General features: G+C 48.0%; 1 protein-coding gene across 8 annotated transcripts in view; it reads left to right on the forward strand.

Moving 5' to 3' along the window:
• LOC105433474 (uncharacterized) overlaps window positions 1-25,226 on the forward strand; it is a 44,186-nt gene that overhangs the window by 12,197 nt on the left and 6,763 nt on the right. For 3 of the 8 annotated variants that reach the window (XM_089070525.1, XM_089070523.1, XM_089070524.1), the window contains 3 exons: window positions 9,392-9,861; window positions 16,666-16,852; window positions 17,339-17,612. In XM_089070525.1, coding sequence (XP_088926651.1) covers window positions 9,683-9,861; window positions 16,666-16,852; window positions 17,339-17,612 — 640 coding nt within the window. In that variant the 5' untranslated portion in view covers window positions 9,392-9,682. Of the gene's footprint in view, window positions 1-4,244; window positions 5,162-9,391; window positions 9,862-16,665; window positions 16,853-17,338; window positions 17,613-25,226 lie in introns of those variants that run through there. The other 5 variants (XM_089070527.1, XM_011648817.2, XM_089070526.1 and 2 more) reach the window with 5 other exon arrangements.

Genomic DNA, 25,226 nt, shown 5'->3' on the forward strand with positions numbered 1-25,226 from the left:
TTCACGCAGCTCGCGCTCGGCGCGGATTGGTCGCGCCGGCCGCGAGGGGACGGCGATATCCATTCGCCGTCTCGCTCTCCTCCGCGCCGCTGGACCTACTTCGTACACGCACACGCGCGCGCGACCTGGATGCACGTGCACGGCGCAATCCGCGGGGAGGGAGCTCGTCTGCACAACGCCACCAGTTGTGTGTGTCGTATATGTCTCTCTCTCTCTCTCTCTCATCTCTCTTTCCCTTTATCTCTTACTACGCTCTCTTTCTCTCTCCGCTCCCGTCGCGGAGAGAAGTGGCGTTCGACTCAAGCGAATCTCTCTCTCTCTCTCTCTCTCTCTCTCTCTCTCTCTCTCTCTCTTTCTCTTTCTAATTTTTCTCCATTTTCCCTCCAGCTTGATATCCCCGCTTTCTTTTTATCTCTTTCTATTTTTCATTTTGAATGTTATTATTATCTTATTTAGTTTTATAGTTTTGTCATCTTTATTTAGTTACATTTTTTATATTACTCTTATTTTATTAATCTAAGGGGATTTCTCTCCGAGTACTCTTCTCAGAGTATAATAAATCCTTCTTTCTTTTTTTTCCGTCTTTTCTTTGTTACGCAATCTGAATATTTAATTTGTACTTATTACTATTATATAGTTATATATACATATATATATTTTTTTTTTAGTTTTGAGAGGCGCTCTTTTCTTTAGAACATCATTTTTTTCTTTGTCTCAGTCTATTTTTCTTTTTGTATCTCATGCACCCACATAAATCCGAACGAATATATTTCCACTCTGCGGAACCAGAGTACCATCGATCGAATTGAATCTCCTCACTAGATATACAAATTATGGGCCCTCATAAATTTGTTAATTATAGATATAATCAATTTTTTTTTTCGACTTTGTGATAAACTACCAAAAAAAAAGAAAGCGAGAAAAAAAAAGCAAATAATAAAAGTTGAAAATCTCAAATATCTAAAAATCTATATTAATCCACCAATTTAGTCATTTTTTTTTTAATTGAAAAAATATTTAAAGAAAATAATGAGGAGGCAATATCGTTGAAGGAATTAATAATAAGAAGCAACACGAATTATTATATCAATGATAGTACGCGAATGTCACGATGTAGAGAATTCATTTCGTTTTAGGGATTGTTCAGCCGAATAGCATAAATATTTATGCACATACGCAAGCATTACGCGCTTGCCAGCGCATTAACGAGCACAATGCACTTATATCGTTTCATATACATACCAGCCGCTCAGGTGAGTGACGACCGCCCGAGCGTAATGTTCTTCTTAGTTTATTTTACGGTTCCTTATGGCTGTCGCTTTCTTCCGTTTATCATTGCCTCTGTTCCGCTTTTATTTCATTATATACCTTCTAAAGATGTAATAATATGCACAGCGTGTCGAATGAATAACGAAGATGAATGAACAAGTGAAGATATTGCTTGCGATGAGACGAAATTTAGAATGGATTCTCTTTCAGAGATTGAGTTGAAAATTTATATTTTTCTTAATCTGTGTGTTTTATTCACTCTTTCATGCATTTTACTTTGGAGATAGAGATAAGTGATATCCGGCAGTTCGCTAAATTATACATATAGATTAGCGTACGTATAGAACTTTTTTAGATGCTGCGTTTTTGTTCGCACCGCACGGCGCGAGACAGCTACGTCATCAAGATCGATATCGATCGTATTATCGAAAGGGCAGTCGGTAGGCATGCAAGTCGAACGAGTTGGCGCGGTATCACCCCGTATCCTCTCGACTTGCTTCATAATCTTTTAAATATTCAGTTTGTACGCTCGATTTTACATTCACTACAGCGTATCGACCGCTACGCTGCACGGGCGCACGCGTGTTCCGACACACACGCGAAAACTATTGTCAGATCGCAAATTGATCCGCGATTGATTTCCTTTGGAGGAAATGAGAGGTCAGCTCTTGAATTATTATTAATTAAACTTGCTACTGATTTCAGAGTAACTTATAGAGAGTCAGAGAATAGTTCTTTGCGATTACGCAGTGTTCATATTAAGCGTGAACGATTATCGAAAGTGATTCTTCATCGTATTTTTACGCTCGTTGAATCGTCAAATTCGACAATTTACTTCTCAAAGGACATTTATTTTATGTGATATTTACGTAGATATTTAACATCAAATTCAATGACTTTTTCAAAGGAAGTTCGTCTACGTAATACTTGCGAAAGAATCTTACATGTGTAAAAGGAAACGCGCTTGTTTACGTTAATTTGCGACGCATGATTTTGCGCACGCGGAATAATTAACGCCTCCTGTCCCCCCCCCCTTGCTATACACATTTAGTTTTCACGGGATAAAGTTCGACGTAACGAAGCGTCCGACGTTAACGAAGCGTTAAAGCGAAGCAGGTGGGTTGCATTAATGCCAACACCGGGAGGAATATAAAACGTATAATCGCGAAAGGTCGTATTAATAATAATAATAACAGGATAAAAATATACAATTTTTTTCTCGCGGGAATAACGCAGAGCCGCTCGCACGTAGTTTATATTTAGACTCTCGCGCTTAGAGCGAATTTATAGTCATTGCTATCGGGATCCTTTATGCACCGTCCCTTGGCGATATTGCGGTGTGCCTACACTCCTCTAACACTCTAGACCGACGGTTCTCAAACCTTTTTTTGTACGCGGCGCGCTATTGTGTCCGCTACGAAGGGACTCGTGATGACATGCTCCGTCCGAAAAATGGATCACCTTTATGAAATAATTTGCGAGTGTTGTCTCTCTCTCTCTCTTTTTTTTTTTTTTTTTTTTTCATTTATCTTTTCGCGAAGATGGAGGAAGATCGAGAGAGGAAAATTTTTAAAAAAGAAGTCACTATTGGTACAGATTTTGATTCTTACTCGGTGCGATGATCATGTCCAAATTTTTCACGCGGCACACCCTTTGAGAATCACTGCTTTAGACATTAGAGAAAGAGAGAATGCACCGTACGTCTATAATCTCTCGGCTTTTTTTTCACGCGCGTGTGATGACACCCACGTGGTCTCGCTGCGGCTCCGCTCCGTGCACTCGCTCGCGCTCGCGCAAACGATTCGCATGGAGCCACCAACCGATATCTATATGGTCGCAACCTTTCTCCTCTCGTGTGCTAATCAATCTGCGTGACTTCCTACGCATTTCGATTACGTAAACGCGGCATTGTGAGCCCGGCGTGAAAATTTAAAAACGCGAAATCAGGAATCCGCGTCTCGCATTCCGCGAACCGCGCTCGCCGACCCCCGCGTGCGAATCGGCCTGCCGGCCTCTGTCTTTACCGATATCTCATATTCCAATGACATTTGCGGATACATTCTGCCCCGCGAGGATTGACTGTCGAAACGCGCAATAGATCGTGCACTTTATATTACACGCGCGAAATTATTAGCACGCTCGACCGGAGGCGGTACGAATCGCCGCTGGAACGATTAAATTCAATCCAATCTAATCTTCAGGGGCATGTAATTAATTAGAAGCGCGTTTGACATGTATATAGAAGGTAATCGCTAGGCATTTCTTATTCATTTCGTTTTCCCGTTCGATCATTTAGCTAGATTAGACATTCATCGACGAAGTCGCCAAAGTCGCGTTTAAGCGCCTTTCTTTCCAACATCCCACTTAAGGGATATCCTCAAAATTCGTCGTCCGAAGCACCGCCTACTCCGCTTAAATACGCCTCCGCATCTTCCATTTTCTTTTATTCTTCTTCGCGGAACTTACATCCATTTTTCGTCCTACCGCGCGCGGAACTTTCGTGGCGATGGCGACGGCGGCGACGGCGGCGACGGCGGCGAAGAAGAGATACACGCCGCCTATGCACGGGCGGATCCGCGCGAGGCTGCGCTCGCGGTGCCTCGAGGGGGGCACTCGCGCGCTCGCTTACTCGCTTACTCGCGCGGGGCACCTTCTCCCGCCAGGTACACCCGTGTCTACCAATACGGCTGTACAGCGTGTGCATATATATATATATATATATATGTATATATATATATATATATATATATATATATATATATATATATATATATGCAAACACACGCATACGCCCGCACTTTTACGAGTGCACGTATATACATGTGGTACATAAACAGCACATGTATGTACTCACACGTGCAAAGATCCGCTTCCTTCTTGTATGCTCGACCGGCCACAACACCGCCGCCGCCACTGGCCGCGATACTCGTGGTGGTTTGCCGTACCGCGCCACGCTGCGCCGCGCCGCGCCGCACCGCGCCGGGCCCCGGCCCGGCCCGAGTAGCAAGTCACCTCCGCTCACCTCGGCGGAGCGCGCGCGCCCGACTTCAGTCCGTGCTCGGCCCGAGTCGTCGTGCAGTACGGAACGCGCAGGAGGCAAGCAGGCGAAGCAAAACAGGCAAGCAGGCAGGCAACTCAGGCAAGCAGGCAGGCAGGCTGGCAGGCAGGCAGGCGGATGGGCCGGCTGCTGTCGCGCGCAGCGCCCGAAACGACGACACGCAACGCACGCATGTAAATGTTGCCGCTGCCAGTTGATCCGCGTGCGCGTGTACACGAGGGAGATTGACCGGCACGTGACATACGGAATTGCCGCGCGCGATAACGAAACGCCTGTTATTATTCGCGGCAGTGAGATCGAGATTGGAGTATCGAATATCGGAGCGACTCCATCTCGAGGATAGAGACGAGGACTCGAGAGATCCGTGGTGAGTGCCTCCGCAGGGATTCTTGCGCAGGAACGGAGCGCGGTATTATGTCACACTCCCACGCGAGCGACGGCCGCCGCTGCCGTTCCTGCCGTCGTCGCTGCTGCCGTTGCCGCGGTTGTTGCTGCTGCTGCGAATCTCAACATCCTCGTCGTTTGACATTTCCGCGGGCGTGCAACGCTTGACGGATCACACCCGCGCGCCTCATTGTGAATGTTATATCCTATATGTTGCTCGTTTCGTCCTGTCGTAGTGTGTTCGACTCATCGCCGCAACGTGACATTTTTACGCGAGATCGTAATTCGACAGTGAAATTCTTCTTGTCCACGTTTGCTCCGCATTCCAGTGTTATCTTCCGCTATCGGCTCGAAGAAAAAAATCGAAAACGTTTCCTGGATCATTCGCGCTTTGCCGGACGACGACGCGCCGTCCAACGGTCCCCGTGGAAGGAGGGAGAGGTGACAAAGGTAAATGTGCGAGAGAAAAGCCATTTGGCGCGAGCGCGCCGCGCGCGTTTTCCACGAGCGAAACCCGATCGCTCGGGTGGTGTCACGTATCGGTATGGCACGCGATACGGCGACACGATGGCGATTCCGCTCGACTCCGCTCTATTCCGCTCGATTCCGCTCGATTCCGCCGCGCCGTATCGGCTCGGTACGGCGGATCGATCGTGACGTCGGGGTATGAAATCGGTAATGAGCTGTAAATCTCTCCGACTAGTACATCGGGCCGCGTGTGCGGGTGAGTCACACGTCACGGATACCGCTGACACGCGCGTACACATACATACACGTATACATGGATACACACGGACACACACACACACACACACACACACGTTACACGGCACATATAATATACGTAGACGGCATATACGTAGTCTTCCTTCGGCGTATTCTTTTCCCTTCGGTAGAAAATCGAAGGAAAGGATAATAAGCGAGAAATACACTCTCTCTTACCCGCCGGCCGGTTCCGTGGTTGGCCGCGCGCGCGTGGGCGTAAACGAGAGAGAGAAAGAGAGAAAAACGGTCGGGAAAGAAGGCGAGTGAGAGGAAGAGAGAGAGAGAGAGAGAGAGAGAGAGAGAGAGAGAGAGAGAGAGAGAGAGAGAGAGAGAGAGAGAGAGAGAGAGAGAGAGAGAGAGAGACGGATTGTGAGCGCGGTGCGACGTGTAGAGGCGATTTTCTGAAAAAAATCGACGGTGAAACCTTCGTTAACGTTCAGTTTAGACTCACGTACTCACGTGCCGTCCATCGCCCGCGGGAGATAATCCCGTTTCGATCGGATCGATTCAGCTTCAGAGAATCGTCAATGTGCGCGGCGAAAGCGCGGCGTAGAGACATCGACGCGAAAATCATCGACAGACTCGGATTACCTTTAAAACCAAAACGAGAATTATTCGGAAAAAAAAAAAAAATAAGCAGCAATGCGACTTATTCTCGGAGTGATAATTCAATCGGTGCGAGCAAATATTAGCAGTCATTTGCGAATTGATTATTTGCGACTGGGCTTTCCCGGCGAAAGAGGCGTGCGCAAGAATATCGATGTACGCGAATCGCTGACGAAGCAGAATCGTCTCCTCGAGAATGACTCCTGAAAATCCACGGTAGAATCGTACACGCGATCGATGCGCGGTTTCGCCTTACGACGCCGCGACGTAGAGAGGCGCGAATCTGAGAGATCGATGTGACGGCATAGACGCTACTCGCAATTATGCGTATAATAATAGTCGACTTCTCTGCCTGACGCGTGCAGGAATTCGACCAAATTATAGCAAGATCCGTGTCCGAAGCACGCGAGCTGTTAATCTGACGATTCACTCATTCCTCGATGATGTAATAATATTAATAATAATATTGTAGAGTACAATAGGTATGGAAAAAAGAGGAATAAATGTAAAAGGAAACCTCGCGTGATAATTTTACGTTCTATCCGTCTGAACTCTTTACCGAGGTACAACTCGTTATTTCGCAAGCGACATCCGAGCAAGAATTTTCCTTTGGAAATTTGCATTCAACGAGCCTACGATTTTTTTACACGATTTGGATCTTATTTTCTAATTCTGGCGGAATTATTTGCGCGCGGTATCCGAATTACAGCATCGCCAGCAGTTCGGAATCTGACTCGGATCTGATCCTTCGTCGCGTTCGATTCTCGATCTCTTAACGACGAGGAAGAGTCTCGTCCGAGCGAGCAGCCTCCCACAACTCACCGCGCTACGTTGGAAACTCACGCGAAACGCTACGAGATACGAGATGCGAGATGCGAGATGTGTGACGTTAGAAAGCACTCTGTAATATATTGATTTATATACGCTTGTCGATTTATCGAGAGATATTCGCGCGGTCTCCCCGCACGCGCGCAACAAGCCTCGCGAAGGTTCATTACGAATCGCTCGCGTCCGCGTCGTGATTACGCACATCATGCGCCTCTACGTGTACACAAGTCTATACAATTCGGAGATGCGTATCACAGAAAAGACGAAAGGAGGAAGGCGAGATAGACGACGAAACAAGCACCATAGAAATGTAATAATTTAGCGACTTCTTCGCCGTCGCCGTCGCCGTCGCCGTTACGCGCGCATTCCTCCTCGCTTTCATGTCATCGGCATCCTCGCGATCAACCGATGCGACGAGCGAACATCGCGCGTCGTATCGATCTGGCATTATGATTATTATTGCGTTACGCGTCTCTCGCCTTTGTCTCTCTTTGTGTGTACGTATGTGCGCGTGGAGGTTGTAGAGCGTGTGGTTGTGTACATCGCGGATTGAGACCTCTGTTAGAGCGGCACGTACGTACGTATATATGCGCGACCATCGCGCAACTTTACGATTTCGTCGCGTACAGATCCCCGTCGGCGAACGCGTCGCGCATTGTGCCGTTCAACCCGCTCCGTCTCTTATCGCTCGGTCCCGCGTTAGGCGCGTGTTTCGCGATCGCGAAGGAATCGTTTTTTTTGCTATTGGTTTTCCTCGTTTCTCCGCTACGCGGGTCTCTAGGCATACGATCGTTTCGTAGCTCGTGTTCGCGCCGAAGATACGGATTGCCGCGATATTGGATCGCTTATCGCATCTTTAATTCTCTCTCAGAGGAATAACTCTCGGGAGAGTCTCGGATTACGTTTCGTCGGAAGGTGCGGCAAAATAGTAGTATGCACGTCGACCGCGCGAGTCGGTCATCGCAATCGAACGAGCATGGTGCGCGAACGTAATGAACCCGGGTATCGGGTATCCCTTCGGTTTCGGTGTTGAGAGCGCGTCTCGCGCGCTTATAATTGCTACTTTTGCCAAGGGAAACGCGGGCGTTTTACCGTTCGCAGCCCGACCGCGCGGGACCGGTAATTTACTGTCGATCGATCCGCTTTACTACGATATCGCGGCAGTTACCGGCGTGATTAACGTCCGAGCGCTTAAACGGCACGAATGTACAGCGCGTCCCAACTGGGTAGTCGACGATTTCCTACGAGGAAAATTGAAATCAGAGGTTTGTCTTTCTCTCGATGCTGTGTTCCTCACCGAGTCCAAATAGCGTTGAATATCTATTTGGTATGCCGTAAACTCTCGCGAGAGTGGCACGCACTTGTCTGTTATCGTACGAGTAAGTTAACGGCTAACAGAGTCGATAAGAAATCCCCATGTAATGAGACTACCGCGATTCCGGAAACGCAAAATGGTATATACGACGTTTACCGATTGTTCTCCTCTATCTTTATTTCGATCATAAGAATAATTGGAAGATGTAAATTTCTAATTGAAATATTAAAAGAATTTTATGCAAGCGAGAAACGATTTAAATTACACTTGTTAATCTTTGCAAATTGGAATTTTCTAATTGTGCGTCTTGATTGTAATAATTTTTCGTCTTTTTGTGTCTTGGACGATTCCTAAGAACGACGCATCCCTGCGCCGATTCTCTTTGTCGATCTCCCCGATCTGCGCCCGAATTCTTGCCGTTCATTTCCTCGATCACGAGCGAGAAAAGAATGCGATTTGACGATCGTTTTCGTGCAGCGGTAACTCATGCGCGAGTGATTATAGTTATTTCATAGATACCTTTGCACGACGGTTATTAACGTTCAATCGCCAAGGCACGAATAGAAGTCGATCGGTATCCATCCGATCCAGATGCCGATCGTTATCCGACACGGCTTTTCGAGCCCTCCGCTTAGGTGAACCCCCTTAACCCGCTCGCATTTAGAAATTAAACGGACACTTTCATTAACCGTGGGTTTAAATTGCATTTAAATTGTGGGGAGAAAGGGCGCAAGAGAGAAAGAGAGAGAAATAAGAGTTACATAACGAGGGGATTTAATAGTGTTCCGTTAGGTATTCGATTTGAAAGTCATTCGTTCGAGAATATTTTACAAATCCGCCGCAATATCGCCGAATACAAAGTCCTTGTTGCGAACCGGAAATGGAAATTAATTCAAAGTTCATTAATTCATCCGGTTAGTTTTTATAATTTGTAATAAGTCGAATCATTACGTATGTGGTCACGATCTTACTCGTGACTTTTTACTTTATATTTTATTGTTTCGCGTTTTCCGGCAAAAGTAACACTCCATCTTAAATTCATAACGGTCATCGACATGCAAGTCGCGCGGAGTCTTTTTTTAAACAGCGCTTCCCGATCATCCTCTAAATGCGAACGCGTGTCGTTAACGGCCGAGTAAATGGGATTTGTTCTTCTGATTTAACAGGCGGCGCGCGTGCCCTCGAAGGCGAGGCGAAGTCAACACCGGAGGATCGCGCCGCACGACGAATCTCCGTCAACAGGACGATGCGCATCGTCGTCGTCATCGTCGTCATCGTCGCGAGTGTATCGTTCTTGCCGTTGTACGTACAGCGCGAGTGAATTACGAAAAAAGAACGTAAGAAAATAAGCGGGGACGAAAAAGAAAACGGAAGGACCAAGAGAGGGAGAGAGTGTGCATCTCGCAACGTGTGTGAAATGGATGGTACGCCAAAGAAAAGCGAAGCAGTGCTAATATATGGATGCCCATGGGTGGAACTTGGCCGAAATGTGCCAGCGCTACCATCACGCTATACCGGCGACAGCGGCGGCGACGCAGAATTCCTCGTCAGCTAGAGATCCCTCGGCTGCCATCGCGCAAGGCCTGTCAACCGCCGCTCACATCGATCAAGCCAGCCCGTCTTATTCGCACTACACGTAAGTCCAAACACTCTTGTCTCTCTTTCTTTTTTCCTCTCTCTTCTCATACTTATTTCATGAATATCCGCACACCGGCGGGATAATAAATTTAACGCGGTTTATACCGCGAGAGCGATCGGATTGGATCGCGCGCGCCTTCATTAGGCGAATTTGCACTTCGACTTGGTTCGATTTTTCAACAACAAAGCGAACGTCGACGTCGTTGGGAAACGTTTGGGAACGGAGAGAGAGAGCGCGCGAGCCCGCATTTCGGCGCGGTTCGAACCACGCACGTGGCCCAGGTCTCGTATACATATATACATATAATATATATGTATATATCGCGGAGCTTATCGGGGAACCGACCGCGCCCGGGCCCCGTTCTCAATTGTATCGTATATATTAATAACGATACGGCGAATTAGGGATAAGTATACGTACCGCGCGGTCAGGACCCCCGTAATCCTGTTATTAGCGCGGCGATTAGGGGAAGATGATCCCCGGGCAAATTGCAGGGGCGTGCACCGCGCGTGTTTGGTTAACATAATCGCCAATCGCTATCGCCGATCCGCGCGAGTCCCTCGGAAACGAGGAGGGCGATATATGCGAGGCGACGCGCGGACATGCGTTTCTCTCAACCCCTCGTCGGGATGGATCTGCGTGCACGCGCGGACGTGCGCGTGCACGTCGTTTCCCTCTTTCCAAGTTTTCTTACTTTCCCTCCCTCGCGCGTGTATTCGGAACGTTGTGTGTTGGAAATCTATTAAATTGCAGTTTACGCTCGAGATTCAATGTTTCACTATTATTACGTCGTACTGCGAAGGCGAAGAGGATAAAAGTGGCTCTCACTCTCTCTCTCTCTCTCTCTCTTTCTCTCTTTCTTTCTCTTCCTCGACCCTTTGGGACTGCTAAAGAGGAGGTTGGGAAAATAGCATGCGCGCTGCCGGCCGCGCGCGTTGCCGGCCGTGTGTTTCTAACGTATCGTGTAATTTCAGCTATTTCTTATCTCGTTTGCCTGCAGTCTTATTTGCTTGTGCCCTCTTACGGCGATACGTTCACGGGGGGACCTTGTGAGAATTTTGCGTTTAACATTCGTCGCTTTTCAACCGCGCGTTTGCGCGAAATCAGCGGAGTCGAAACTCGAATGGGAAACACAAAATGTGAAGAGGAAGAAGAAACTCGATGTGGGAAACGGCTTCTTTAAAACAATATCATTTTTTTATTCAGAAAGTTGTCGACTTCAATTTATTAATATAATAGACAAGCATGCGCGTGTCGTGTATGCGTTTGCGCGGCCAAAAATTCTGCTTCTGCAACGACGCGAATCTTTCGACCTCTTCCTCCGACGACGAAAATCAGCTCTATTAAAATGGTTCCGCCCGGTTCCCATCCGTTGCTCCGAGCCGTCGCACGGATCGCGTACCATGTCACGTTATTTTATATGAACGCACGCACGCATGCACGCACGCACGCACGCACGCACGCTTAGATATTCTTACAGTTTTTTATGCGAAGAAAAAGACTTAGAAATCCGAAAGCTGTAACTTATGGAAAATCCATAACTTTTGCTCGATCAAAATGTCTCTTCTTAAAATACAAAGCTCGAATTTAAGTATTTAAGTTGAATTTAAATAAAATTTCGAAGCAAATTTCTCCGTAATACCTTTGAGAGAGCAATCACGTTTGTTACAATTTATGTCGTTAAGTCGTTCATGAATCTTCGTCGCGAGTTTCGAACACCGCGACATGCAATTCTGTAATAACATCGATACGTGCTTACTTGTTGATTGATTCTCGTATTTACGAGGCAGAATAAAAGTTTTCAATTGAATGCGAGAGCAACTGCGAGAGATTGACGACTACTCATCCGCCTCCCCGATCATTCTCCCGATCGTCTCCATTAATTCGCCCTCCTAAAAACCCTCATTTTTCACTCAAATTGACGATTTTTAAATATCTACATAATTAATATCTCTACAAGATGTTTATCGAACTGCGAATTGTCGCAGAACTTTGCGTAAATTATGTCGCAAGTTAACTCTCGTTTTTAACTCTCGCGTGATAAGAATTGATATTACGGCACGGCTGGGTGTTGTGCCGATCCGTTCGATCGAGAGGCTCAATTTGCAAACATTGACTATATCGACGAAACGTCAATAATTCCGCGAACGACACGCTACGCCACCACAGTACATGCACACACATCTCGGTTTTTTTTCTCACTACTGGTTGGGAATACCTAAACGTCGCAGACTCTTTGAAAATTGTTTCCTTTTTTTCTTACTCGCGGATTTTCCGCTCGAACGGAGGTTATCTTTATCCTTTGTTTCCGAGTGCAAAATTGTGATTACGAAGCGGTAACGTCGCGCTTGACCCCCTGACGTGTGATACCTGTGCCGCCGGTGACCTTGTAATTTCTACGATTGCGGTGACTCAGATTGGTGACTTGACGATTGAGCAATGACTGGCGGTTAATTACAGATTAATATTACAGTTACAGTTATTTGGAACGTACGTGTGCGTTCCACGTTCTTGTACACGAGACGTAGGGATATGAGCGACGCTGATTCTTGGATTGATTCGCCGCGCGCGCAAGTTACATTCCGACTAATCATCCGTATTATTTAATTATAATTCCTCCGATGTATTTGCATGTGCGAGGTAAAAAAAGCTGGGGTTTCGTTTTAAATGCCACCGCTATTGTTTCTGTGATCTATCTAGCGAGTACGAAGAAAGAGATCGCGAGATAATAGATCCATATTTGCGTCATAAATGTAATGGTGGTCATAGCAAGTTGTCTTGAGTTGGCGAACTTCAGCGGTCCTCGGGTTCGCGGATACGTCTGGTAAACATGTGCACGCGTAATTTTAGGACGATCGTAAATCTGTGAGATGTTAATGGCAATAACGATGAATCGAAACTCATTTACAGCTACGTAAATTTGCATCGTTGCAAACAATGGCCACATGGATTAACGAATTAAGGCGGCAAAGTACCCTGATACGATAAGCATTAGATATTATTTCCTGGGAGCGCTTCGTTAAAAAAAAAAAAAAACATTCAAGCGGGAGCAGCCCGTCACGTATGATAATTTCACGCGTATGACATTCTATCCGATGATCCGTCGCCCAGTTCGACGATTCGTTGTCGAAGTCGCCTGCGCGTCGCTCGAAAGAACTCAATCGTCATTAAAAAGCGCTTTGAATCGTAAGATATACTCGTGGGATTTTTATGAACCGTTACGTGCCACGAGTTCGCCACGACACACAAGTTCCGCAATTAACGCAACCGTATCCCGAACTCGAGCCGCCTGCCTCGTCCTCCGGCAGTTAGCCTGGGAATTTTTCGCCTCTCGACGTTATATCTCCGCTGGTATCGCGCGGGCGCGCGGGCACGCGGACACCTCTTCCCGTGAGGTGCCGTGTAGAAATCTTCGATTCTTCCTTACTCGGTCGCAGGAAGTCGTACGTAATGGCTCCGCCGTTGGCTCGGAGGTCAGAGAAGGGTATACAGCGACGGGATACAGCGGACGGACGAACGGACGGACGGACGGACGGACGGACTTTGCGGCGTCCGTTCCGCGGTCTTAAACAACTCGTAAAGGTTTCGGGGATGCGCTTTCTTCGTTTTCAAATCTGAAACGCGTCGGAGCGTTAGTAGTGCAGAGGTGAGCGGTTGGGGTCGTCACTTCCGCTTACCAACCGAACCACATTGGGCATTCGATTTGAAAGTTTAATCAGAGGCTTATATAAAATTACAGTGGCCGTTCGCTTGCAGGAATTCCGCTGTGTGTGCTTTGCGACGAGGATCGACGGATCCATTTGATTTATACCTATTAGATCGATTAATGACATCGTCATCCTTAATGTTGACGGACAAAATTTTTTATTTTCGGCGGCGCGCACTTTTGGTATATAATCATTGGTATATAATCGATTTATGTGGCGCGTGATCGGCGCCACACACCATACGTTTCGAGTATCGACGCGAATACAGATCGATTCCCACCCACGCGCGTACGCTGGCTACGCGCGTCATTTCGCCGCTTTTATGCGACTGCACCGCGTCTCGTCGCCTCGTCGTCGGGCAATGCAAGTGTGTTCGATCGGCGCGATTATTTGAATAAAAATGCGCCGTCGTATAAAACACGCCGATCCGCGCTTTGCGCGCGCGATCGCGACTACCTTCCTCCTCCCTTGCTCCTCTCCGCAAGATCCCCCTTGGCGTCCGCCGGTTTGAAGGAGCGAAGGGGGGGGGGAGGGAGGGAAGAAGGGAGACGAATAATTTAACCGGGGAACAAGTGTGTCGGTGACGAGGAGAATCGACGAAGGGAACGAGTGCGAGCGCGATCTGGTCGCTGCCCGTTTGCGCTGCGTGCCGAACCGTGTACAGGACACCGGTGCTTTTCCCTCCTCCTCCTCCTCCTCCTCCTCCTCCTCCTCCTCGTCCTCCTGCTCGCGAAGGAGAGGAGTCGCGACGGAGATTCATGAGGCTCAACGGACATGCCGATTTAGGGGATCGCCGCCGGTGCGCGGCTGTTGTTCTTTGTTTCCCTGCTCGGCCGACTCTGACGTGCGTGCGGCGTGTCTGCCGCTCGCAGGTCGCGGCCCGGCGATTCTCTCGAGCTATTTGTAACGTGGCAGGCGCGTCGGTGTGTGGAAGGATAACTGTCGCTTTTCCTTGACACGCATTGCGGAACGTATCCTCGCCACCGTCCGGCATCCCGGGTATTTGAATCATGCGACGTAGGGCCGAGATTTCGAAGAGAAGCGGAAAGAGAGAGAGAGAGAAAGAGAGAGAGCTTTCTCCATCGGGACTCGGAGCGAGGGACTCCGCGTGTCGTTTGATTAAACGGTTACAAGCGCATTTCGCTACGGGTAGTAAACTTCGCCTACAAACGATAACCGCGTGCAACACGTCGGCGCGTCGCATAATATATTGCGTAAATTAACTTAACCGCTGCGAGTCCCATTAGTACATTCCGTTATCATCGATGATGTTCGCGAATGTTTTCGCGTCCTATCTCCCGCGTATCGACAACGACATGGTCGAAGAAATTATTCCGCGAGCTGAAGGTTGCGACGACGCAAGCGACTTCGCAAGTCGCGAGTGGCCAAGTTTGACAAAGGATGCGGCGTTAACGCGCACACGACGCCCATCGATGCATCAGCGTCCAGCGATGACTCCTGGCGAATTAATATTTTCGAAACGATGCGCGGCTCATTGCATTCGCGGTTGGAGACTGCTTCCTCTACTCCTGGTGCAATCACCCCGACATGAATCATTAAAGAAACAATGCTGAAGGCAGTGGCGTATCTATCATACGCGTGGGTGGTGCAGCTGCGCCGACACCGGCGAAACCCGGGGAATCCTGACCGCGGGCCTTAATGGCTTTTAATTTCGTAATCTCTAAGCTACCATCGAAAATTTTCTTCTCTTTTCTTTTTTCTATCGGCGCGTAGAAATCTTGATATCTCGTTTTATTACCAAAACATAGCTGAAGCTCATCAACACACGGAAACAAAGACAAGATCGCACGTTTACCCGCGAACTTGTTTTATTATTTTTTAATCGTAACGTAATTAAATTTGCGGTTATTAAACGCAGAACTCCCGGGCTTTGAAAAGTTTCTTAAAACGCTTTGTGCATAAGACTCAATCTATTTAATAGCGGTACAAAATCACGTTCCCTTCGGTAAGCCGTGATTCGTATCGGACCGTATCCGATATGATACACCTCGATACGAAACAAGCCGCCGGTTTTATCAGCGATGGAACGCGACTCTCTTCCCTCCCCCCCCTCTTTCTTTCTGCCTCTAGGTATTTCTCCCTACCGGTATAAAGACTAAGACAAAAACGCGAGCGTCTAACCAGCGCGAGGTTTATTGAATGAAAATACGTTTCTTTTTTTTCTTTTCTTTTTTTTTTTCTTTTTTTTTTTTACTCGACGTACGTCGCAGCATCTCGCCAAACACCGAATGAAACAATAGCCATTATATAGAACATTCGCGCGCACGTATCGCGCATACGTTCGCGGAATCTCCGTACGTGTGCATTACGTATGTCGCAGCGAGGTTTACCTAGGATACCACTTGTAATGTGCCGCGAAAGTGTCCTTGTGTGCGTAATACACGAGATGGGTCTCGCGCGCGCGCGTGCTTGCTTGCTCGCGCGACAGACAGCTGTTCGTACTATTATATCCGGCGCACGGTCGCATAATGCCTTAAGGACAATCGTGGGAATTCCATTAAGTGGCCTTGAATGGTTCATTCATGTCGATCAATTCTTTTCCTAACGGAACGACGGTTGACAGATCAATCGGCCGCTCGGGCACGAGAGCGACCCACGGGATTTCACTCGCTCGCTTCTTAAGATTGAGAGAAATGTCGGAGTCAATTACTATCGGGTGCAGCCCGTGATACCGCGATCGTCATCGTCGTCGGGAATGTTAGTATTGGTTCGAGTCCTCCCGATCGAGACCTCTCGCGAGTCGATCGTGGCTTATCCACTCGATTCGTTCTTCTTCGACGAGCACTACCGTGCTTTCCGTTGTTGGATAATCAAAGTGATCAATAGATCGAACAATAATTGATAAAATGCAATTATGCAACTTTAATAAATCAATAGCATAACAGTTGTAATCTGTGTTGTTGCACAAAATAATATGAAAAATAGTATGAAGTACTAATAATGAACAAAGGCTCGAACGCGGTGACCAAGTGATAAAGCTGAAAAAATGAATGTACATAAAACAGACACGGGTCATTCGCGCGAAGATGAGACATGGAACATAGTCTGGATGCATCTCTTTCGATTTTTGCAGGATGCTGGACAATTATGACAGGGGTGAGGTGACACCGCCACCACCAGCGGTAAGCGGTTACGGCTCCCCCGGTCTCTTGGCACTCCACTCCTCGCTTTACGCGACTCCCACGTCAAGGGCCTACGACATCGATTCCGGTATCGACGGCAACGACAGCTCGATGCCCATCGACGCCCAAATCATCTCGGTACGGCGCTTCAATCCGATTTCGGATTCCGTATGGACCGTCGTTCTCGAAATAGATCCGCGTATACCTTCGTGTTACACGCGCACTCTGTACATTCTCGCGCCCGGCGTTGTAAACACACCTACGCAAAGCGTTTACGACAACCACTATTCGGAGACGAATGCATGAAAATAAAATCGTCGTCGCGTGCGGAACAAATGGCAGCCAAAGAGAACGATTGCAAAATCGTTACATTCAGCGCGAATGCGATAGATTCATTAATCTCACGTTTCATCTTGTCGTCATTCGAGATCTCAGCGACGCGATTATTAACGGTTATTAAATAAACGTCTTCCTTTCGTTCTTCTCGTTGTTGCGCCCCGTGTCGATTAACTCGCGCGAAGAGAGATAATTTTTACATGTCTAAAACACACGCGTCACCAAGTAAATAATGGTCGGGTGTCCAAGAAGGTATGTTTTATGAGACGCGTCATTTCCTGAAACCAGATACCGAGTATGCTGACCGGCCCGGCGCAGCAACGGCTCGAAGATATGCCCTGGCTGGCTTCCGGTCCATCGTTGGAATATCAGCCTGGTATCTCGCCGATTCCTGCGGGAGTGAAGATGTGCCATCCCGGCGGCGGCACCGCCCAGAGGAGCCTCAAGGAGCAACGGATACGTCGTCCGATGAACGCGTTCATGGTCTGGGCAAAGGTCGAGCGCAAGAAATTGGCCGACGAGAATCCCGATCTCCACAATGCCGATCTCAGCAAGATGCTCGGTAAGTGCGCACGAAATACATATTTCTTCCTTGATGGGGGGGGGGAGGGGGGAGTAGTTCGAAAAATCCGTAACCTTAATTTTCCATCATCGAAATTGGATTCACGCAATGGGCGAAAATAGATACGAATATAAATTGAAGAACATTGGTGGTTCTTTGGAAACTTTCTTATTTACGTGCTAATTGTCCGAGAAGCTTTTTAAACTCGATTCCATTTTATTAACAAGTATTATATAAGATAATAAACGCCACTTATTTCTCAACGAGGAATAAATTCTCATAATTTACGGATCTAGAAATGTATACTTTAAAAGAAGCTACTCATATTAAGTTTTGTATGTTAAGCAGATCGGACGATTTATTAAAAAAACATTGTATCTTTTAAAACATAATTAAAGCGCATCGAGGTTGCCTCGTTATAGGAAAATTTTCTATCGCCGGATACGGCAAAAGCCGGGGAAGAAAGAGATTATGGTCTCGTCTTTTAAAAATTCCGCACGTACGCGGAAACAATGTTGGCGGTACTCGCGGGAAAAAGGCTTTTCCGCCGGGGAACCGACTCTGGGAATAAGAAAGCAGGAAAAAATCTTACACGCGGCACGGCGCGTTATCATTAAATTAATTGCAGATGTCGGGCGAAAATCTGGAATTAATTCAATTACGCATTAGAGTCGGAGTCTTAAATCTTTGACGGGACGAGGAGAAAGGTGAGAGCTCGAGAATTATGAGAGGAGGAAAAAAGAAAACTTGTGCTCGTTAACATGGTTGTCTTTTTTTCATCGAAACGAAACCGCAAAGGCGGTCACCACAAATATATATCTATGTGATCGCGATAGAGAAATCGCAATTTTTTTCAGCACATCACGCGTTCACGTCCTCTTTGCGAATGTGACTTCGATCGTTGCGTTACTGTTTAGCGATTTCTTAGCAACGTCCGACGATTCGATTTCATGAAAGTCAGAAAGTTTTTCGGATGGTTTTGTGGTTCTTTCTTCTTCTTCTTCTTCTTCTTCTTTCTCTCTCTCCATCATCCTTGGCGTGTCTCCTCGGTGTTAAAGCCAAGAGCCCATCATCCGGTACCTAACGATCTGTCAGCACCTCTCTCTCTCTCTCACGCGCGCGCACGCGTTATCGTGGGCAGGTACACCTTGAATTATCGGCAATTGGCATCCGCAACGTTATTGGCATTTGAACGATCGAGCGGCCGTCGTGCAGAAAATTGTAAACTTCTCCTTCTCGTGTGGTGCGCACGGTACCCACCTATCTGCCTATACTTCACCCGTTGCCCATTTCCAGCGCCCTGCGCGAGGCTCAATGTGTTTACACTCGTGAGCGCGCGCGTGTGCTGCGTGCGTGCACACGTGCTCTCCTCCACCTCCCACCCCCCTCCTGGGGGGATCGCGTTCTTTTTCTCTTCCCTGTCCTGTCTCTCTTTCCTTCTCTTTGTCTTTCCATCTCTCTCGCCTCGCGCCCCGATGAACAAACCCGTAAATCACCAATTTGCCCCCGCCCCCTCGCCCCACATGTTCCTCTCTCCTCCCTGTGCCAGTTATGGTGCGGAGTAAGGAAAACTCGTCGGGTTTATCGATCAGACATTAGGCGATCGGCGCGCGATGTTATTGGCATGACGCGGCTCCGATTACTATGCACGTCGGGTCTTTCGCCCCCCCCCCTCCCCCCACACTTCTTTCCCTTCGTCTTTTTTTTTTCTCTCCAGACATCCTACATATTCATGCACGTGCTGTGTGTCGATCCGTCCGTCTGTCCATCCGTTCGCCCGTACGTACGTACATACATACGTACGTACATATGACGTCCGTTAGTACGGAACACACGCGCGTGCAGCGGAGCGCGCGCGTGCGAGCGTGTTTTGCGTCGGCGTGATGCACGCGCGGGTTCATAAGATGAACGATAGACGCACACATGTACATACATACATATATATATATATATATATGTGTGCGTGCGCGCGTGTGTGTGTATATATACGCATATACGCACAGCGCGATCAGCGTCGATCGTGTCGCTCCCCGTTGTCGATGTCGGAGCACGCAATGCGCACGATATACGTCGATGGGGGCCGTGTGGGCATCTATATCCGGTGACACGCGTGCCCGTGCATCTTTATTAATCGACCGTCTGCCGACCGTTACTCTGCCTTCGGCATCTCGCGCGGCTGTCAAATTGTTAGAAATTAACGCGTTCGCGCGCTCTCGAATTGATCGTAATCATTCTGGCCGATCCGACGATCGCGTGTCGTCGTCGTCGTCATCATCGTCGTCGTCATCGCGCGTACGATTCTCGTGGAGGGGGGAGGGAGGCGTCGTCGTTAATTCCGTCGTTAATTAGCGGAATGGCGGCGTCAGTAGCGATAGTTTATCGCGCGCGCGGTTGGTTTAGCCCGCGAGATCGACTCTACACGGAAGGAGGAGATGGGACGATATACCTCACGCTGTCGTCTTATATACGGTGTATAAACGCCACTGCGTTGTGTCGCGGGACCACCTACGACAAATGTGGCAGCCCGCAAATAATACCGAGCGTGTGTTGTACCACCGGCGACAGCGCGGAGATACAGAGCTCTAACTGCCAACGCGCTATCGTGTGGTTTAGTGCCTTCGATTACTTTTCTCCCTCCCGCCTCCCCTTTCTCTATGAGAATACATTTGTATATACGGGATGTCTCTTCATGATCGCTGAACAAAAATGCACGAGGCGACAACGGCTGTTTGGAAATTCTGAGGGAGCGAACGAATCACGAGATTATTCGATTTATGTTGAAAGCAGAACTCGACTCGAGTAAAATCTCGAAAGTGTAATAAAATTCGACTTGTTTTTTTTTTTTTTTTTTTTTTTATTTTCTATCCTGATGAACTAATTTAAAATATCCTTAAAAACAAGTCGGTTTTATGATAAAAATGAAAATTAGAGATTTGCGATAATTGAAATTTTCCTCGACAAAACCTGCTAGTCTAAACTTTGTGGGAAAAAAATCACGACTGAGGAACGAAAGAGACACTCTGTATATTATCTTCTCCGTGAGAGGAGGATACGCTCGTTTTCTTGTAAAATACTGAACCGCCTTCCGTTTGCGGCCCTTAAACGACGGATCGGCATGTACAGTATCTCACTATAATGGCGCTCGCCGCGGAAGAACCGATAACGTCGACCTCGTTGGTCGATTTAAGGGACGGTTGCGTCGATTGAAAATTATTGGCCGTGTAGGTGGTATACCAGCCGTTTCACGCGCCATTTCTCACCGAAACTTGGAGTCGACTCCCCGAGAGTCGACTCCAATAATTACACATCTGAAAGATTTCCACGAGGACGATATCGATCATGCTTATCGAAATCGCGTTGGTGCCCGAGCGCATAAACGTCTAATCGCAAGCACATCTCGATAAATATATTATTGAGATAATAAAACGTAGTAAACCGTACCGCGAGCTGCGGTGACCTTTTAAATTGCCGCGAGGAGGGAAAGATTGGCAATCGATTGAAATTAAATAGCATGCGCGCGCGCGCACGGTGGAAGTGCGTAAGAATGATCCGAGCTCCGAGGGAAAGGCCCACTTTTCTTCGCGATAACGTACATATACATATCACTCTCTCGATGCCCCATCCTCCCTTCTTCGTCGCCCCCTTCCCCGTTCCGCTTCCCCTCGTCATCATCTTGGTCGGCTCTCGAACAATAGCGCCTCGGCTGCACGGTGGATGAACTTCTGAGGCTGGAATCGGCTCTGCCCACTCTGCAAATTGCGTTTTCGTAAAAATATTCATAGAGGAGAGAGAAGAGAGGTCGGGCCGATCTAAAGCGGCAGCCTACATCCTGCTGCACGGCTAAATGCAGCGTGGATATATAGGTCTCGATCGCTGATACGCCATTGTACGGAAAAATGGATCATCGAGCGAGATTTCGACACGGCGAATACGGCGGGCTGAATAACGTGAAAACGTTACGCACCAAGGAAACCGTAGTATAACAATCGTAAATATACTCTTTTGTGAAATCAAAGCTAACATTTTTATAAAAATTGACAATTATGCGTTTTTGTTAACGAAGAATACACCTACAAGCATATTACTGATCATTGAATGATATTTTATTCGTAAAATATAATATTGTCCTGCAAAGTCAACGTTGTAATTTTTGATGTAAATTTTTCAAGATGAGCACATACAAAAACGTGCGCCGTATGCGTATTGTTATTATTATTGAATCGTCTTATCTCGCTCCTCGTCCCACGTAGAGAATCTAGAATAAATTTACATCAGAAGATTTCTTTCCTTCATCTTTTAATTCAATTTGATAATGAAGCTGGACTTCGTGTCTTCAATTAAACTTGTTTATCCTCTTTATGCCACATCTTCTCTCTTTCTCTCTCTCTCTCTCTCTCTCTCTCTCTCTCTCTCTCTCTTTCTCTTACGCCGTACGGACTCGACCTACGGTCGAAACTTGTTCGTTTTTCTACGGCGTTGCTCGATTAATCCGAGACAAGATCGGGCTCTCGTACGATCACGAAACTCATTTGTTTCTCTATACCGTCCGCGCGCACGCTCGCATTAGTAAACTCGTTTCGATCGGGCGCATTTAAACCGCCACCATCATCATCAATCTGGCAATCATCGACTAGTAAAGTTGTTCGGCGATCGGCTTGATCGCGCAAATCGGGTTAACGCAGATCGGCGTCTCTCTCTCTCTCTCTCTCTCTCTCTCTCTCTCTCTCTCTCGTACACGTTACATCGCGAGAGAAGCCGCGAGGTATTTAAAAAAGTTGCGCGTAATCGTGGTTGTATACACTTCTTTCGCGTATCTGCCGACCAGCGGAGTGATGCACGTATTTGCACCCGGTTAAATCTCTCCGAGCGAAACCTCTTTATGCAGGTTCGCCTCCAATCGCTCGTACGTACCGACGTCCCGTGCGAGGGCATTACGCACAGACGTGCAGAGCGCGCAGGGGAAGTCTTCGTTCTAGCTGTGTAGTAGGCGAAGCAACATAACGAATCGCGAGACAAGATCGGGACCAATAATTGCACATACATATAAAATGAGGCCGGGCGAGAGGATCGTCGGAAGGGGGACGAGCGGATAAACGATCGGATGTGTACCGCAACGCGCGTAGTACCCTGTGATCGGAAACACGCGTAGTTAGGAGTACATTTACGATTATGTTTCTTCTAAATATCGATGAAGATAATGTAACGCGTGCGACGTGCGGGGCGTTTCGTCTAAGAGGGAGAAATCTGTGACTCTCGTTGGAAATGTTTTTCCCTTAAAATTCCTGATATCATCGCGAATGGTCGCGTTTCACATGCGTCACCCTGTATCTCACATCGCGCGTTGTATACATTGTATCCGTATACATACGGATCGCGCTTACATATGTATCCGTCTGCAAGAAGGACGAAGGAACCGACGAGTCGGGTTGGCTAAGCTAAAGCAATAATAAGCCATAAGCGCGGTCTCTGCATAGAATGCCGGGTAATGAGGTGGAGTCGAGAGCGGAGTCTGGCCGCACCCTTACCTTACCTTACCTTCCGACGACGCTTACAAGATCGACCCACCTATCCTCGACGATGACGACGACGACGACGACGACGACGACGACGATGACGACGACAACGACGACGACGAGAACGATGAGGACGAAGTCTATCCTTGCTCGCTTTCGCGAAGAGATAGAAATAAATTATTATATTTATGAAAATACACGTGGGGACGGTCGAGAGGGCGGATGGAGGAGGGAGAGAAGGAGGAGGAAGCCCTCGAGCGTGGACGGGCTCGTCGGCCGATTCATCCGCGACTCCGACTTTTGTCCCTCTTATGATCTCCGACGTGAATCGTCCGCACCACGCCTATACGGGTCGGATCGGAAAGGAGAAAAAAAAAAAGAGGAAAGAAAAAGCGACAGATGAAGTGATATGATAATTCACGTGACGCTCGTGCGTCGCGATATCTTACGACGTACCGAGTGATTTACAAGTGGTGCGACCCGCGTGGGCGAATTTGATTGGGAAGCGCGAAATTTGTTTTTTTTTTTTTTGGTCGCGCCTGGCGTGAATCGCGCGATTAAAATCGCGAAATTAGCGAGACCAGCGAATTAGAATCTGAATTTGTACGCGGAACTCTCTTACGCGAAATCGCACGGAATCGTCCGCCGAGATTTCTCACGCCGATTCGGTCGGTCGTTCCGCAAACTCTCCCGCAAAGTTCGGCCCCCCCCCCCCCCAGGTTTACGACGTGGCGTATCTCCTTCACATCCTCTTGAAACGAAGGAACGAGCACGGACGCGTCACTGTCTTTTCGCCGGCAGTGCGGAAACGTTTCTTTCGCGGTTTCGTGACACGCGTCTGAAGAACAAGGCGCGACTAACGTGCCGCTTTTTCCGGTCGATTCTTCACGGAGAAAATTCCGAGGCGAACGTTGGAACACGCGCGCTGACTCTCTTTCCCCTTTTCTTTCTCTCCCCAGTTCTTTCATCTTTATATTAATGCTAACGAAGTTGAAGCGCGCGGAACCGCGAATTAAAGGGAACGATGTGATAATTCCCTCTCGAGTCTCATTTCGTCACTTCGCGCCCTTCCGAGTTTCAACCGCTAAAAGATATCTCATTAAGATATCTCATCACGCGCCACACACGGCGATTACCCGTGCCAGATAAATTCTTCTTTGTGCCGCGAAGCGCAGAGATCCGCACGTCAGGATTCCGTGTCTCCGCGGGACACGAGGAGATGACTCGTCCACGTGCCCGCTATTCGAATCGGTCATCACACTCTCAACGAGTATCTCTTACGAGGCGAGTCTGAATGGCTCGGCTTGTCTGGCGTCTACACACCGTGTAGTGCCTACGTACGAGTTTACCTGATGTCTCTGTCCTAGCGAGTGGACAATTGTCAGAATAGACATCATCGTTAGAGTCGCGACGTCATTCCGCGTAATTCCTCCAAAACGTTCGTAATACTCGATTATTAATCGAGACATGCTGAATTAGAAGCGAAAGAGCGTTCGTTTTCTACGAACGCTCTTTCGCTTCTAATTCAGCATGTCTCGATAAAAAAAAAAAACGTAGTTAAACGACTCTCCGACGATCGTGTCGCTTGTCTTTCGATCGATCCTCCTGGCTCATCGTGGCTTTTTGAATTTTGCCGAAAAATCCTTCGTGCACGACGGACCCCTCCCAGATCGCGCGGCATCGCGCGATGATGCCGCATCGACGCCTCTTGCATTTGTACAGGTGAACGCGCAGCGGCGTCGGTGTGCGCACGTCGGTGGGCGAGCACACACCAGCGCCGAGGGAGATGAGATACATCACGGGACGGGAGACGTATTATTAATGGTGACAGTGGGCGACCCAGGTTGGGCGGGGTACGCGCGCGATGCGCGGTCCCACCGAGATGTGGGGGCCTCGCTCTCCGGCCCCTCTTCTTCCTCCTCTTCTCCTCACTTCGATCCTCCTCCCCGTCTCTCGTCGCTGCACGCGCATCGTTTGCGCGACGACACATCGCGCGATTCTCTCTATCTCTTCTCTCTAGATAGATCTCTTCGTGTATTTCGTCAATTTCGTCAATTTGGAGAATGCGCGGTCGATCGCGCATTTTTTCTCGTAGGGCCTG

The sequence above is a fragment of the Pogonomyrmex barbatus genome, unplaced genomic scaffold (assembly GCF_055798465.1).
Source record: "Pogonomyrmex barbatus isolate J1 unplaced genomic scaffold, ASM5579846v1 scaffold10, whole genome shotgun sequence".
NCBI classification, from domain to species: Eukaryota; Metazoa; Arthropoda; class Insecta; order Hymenoptera; family Formicidae; genus Pogonomyrmex; species Pogonomyrmex barbatus.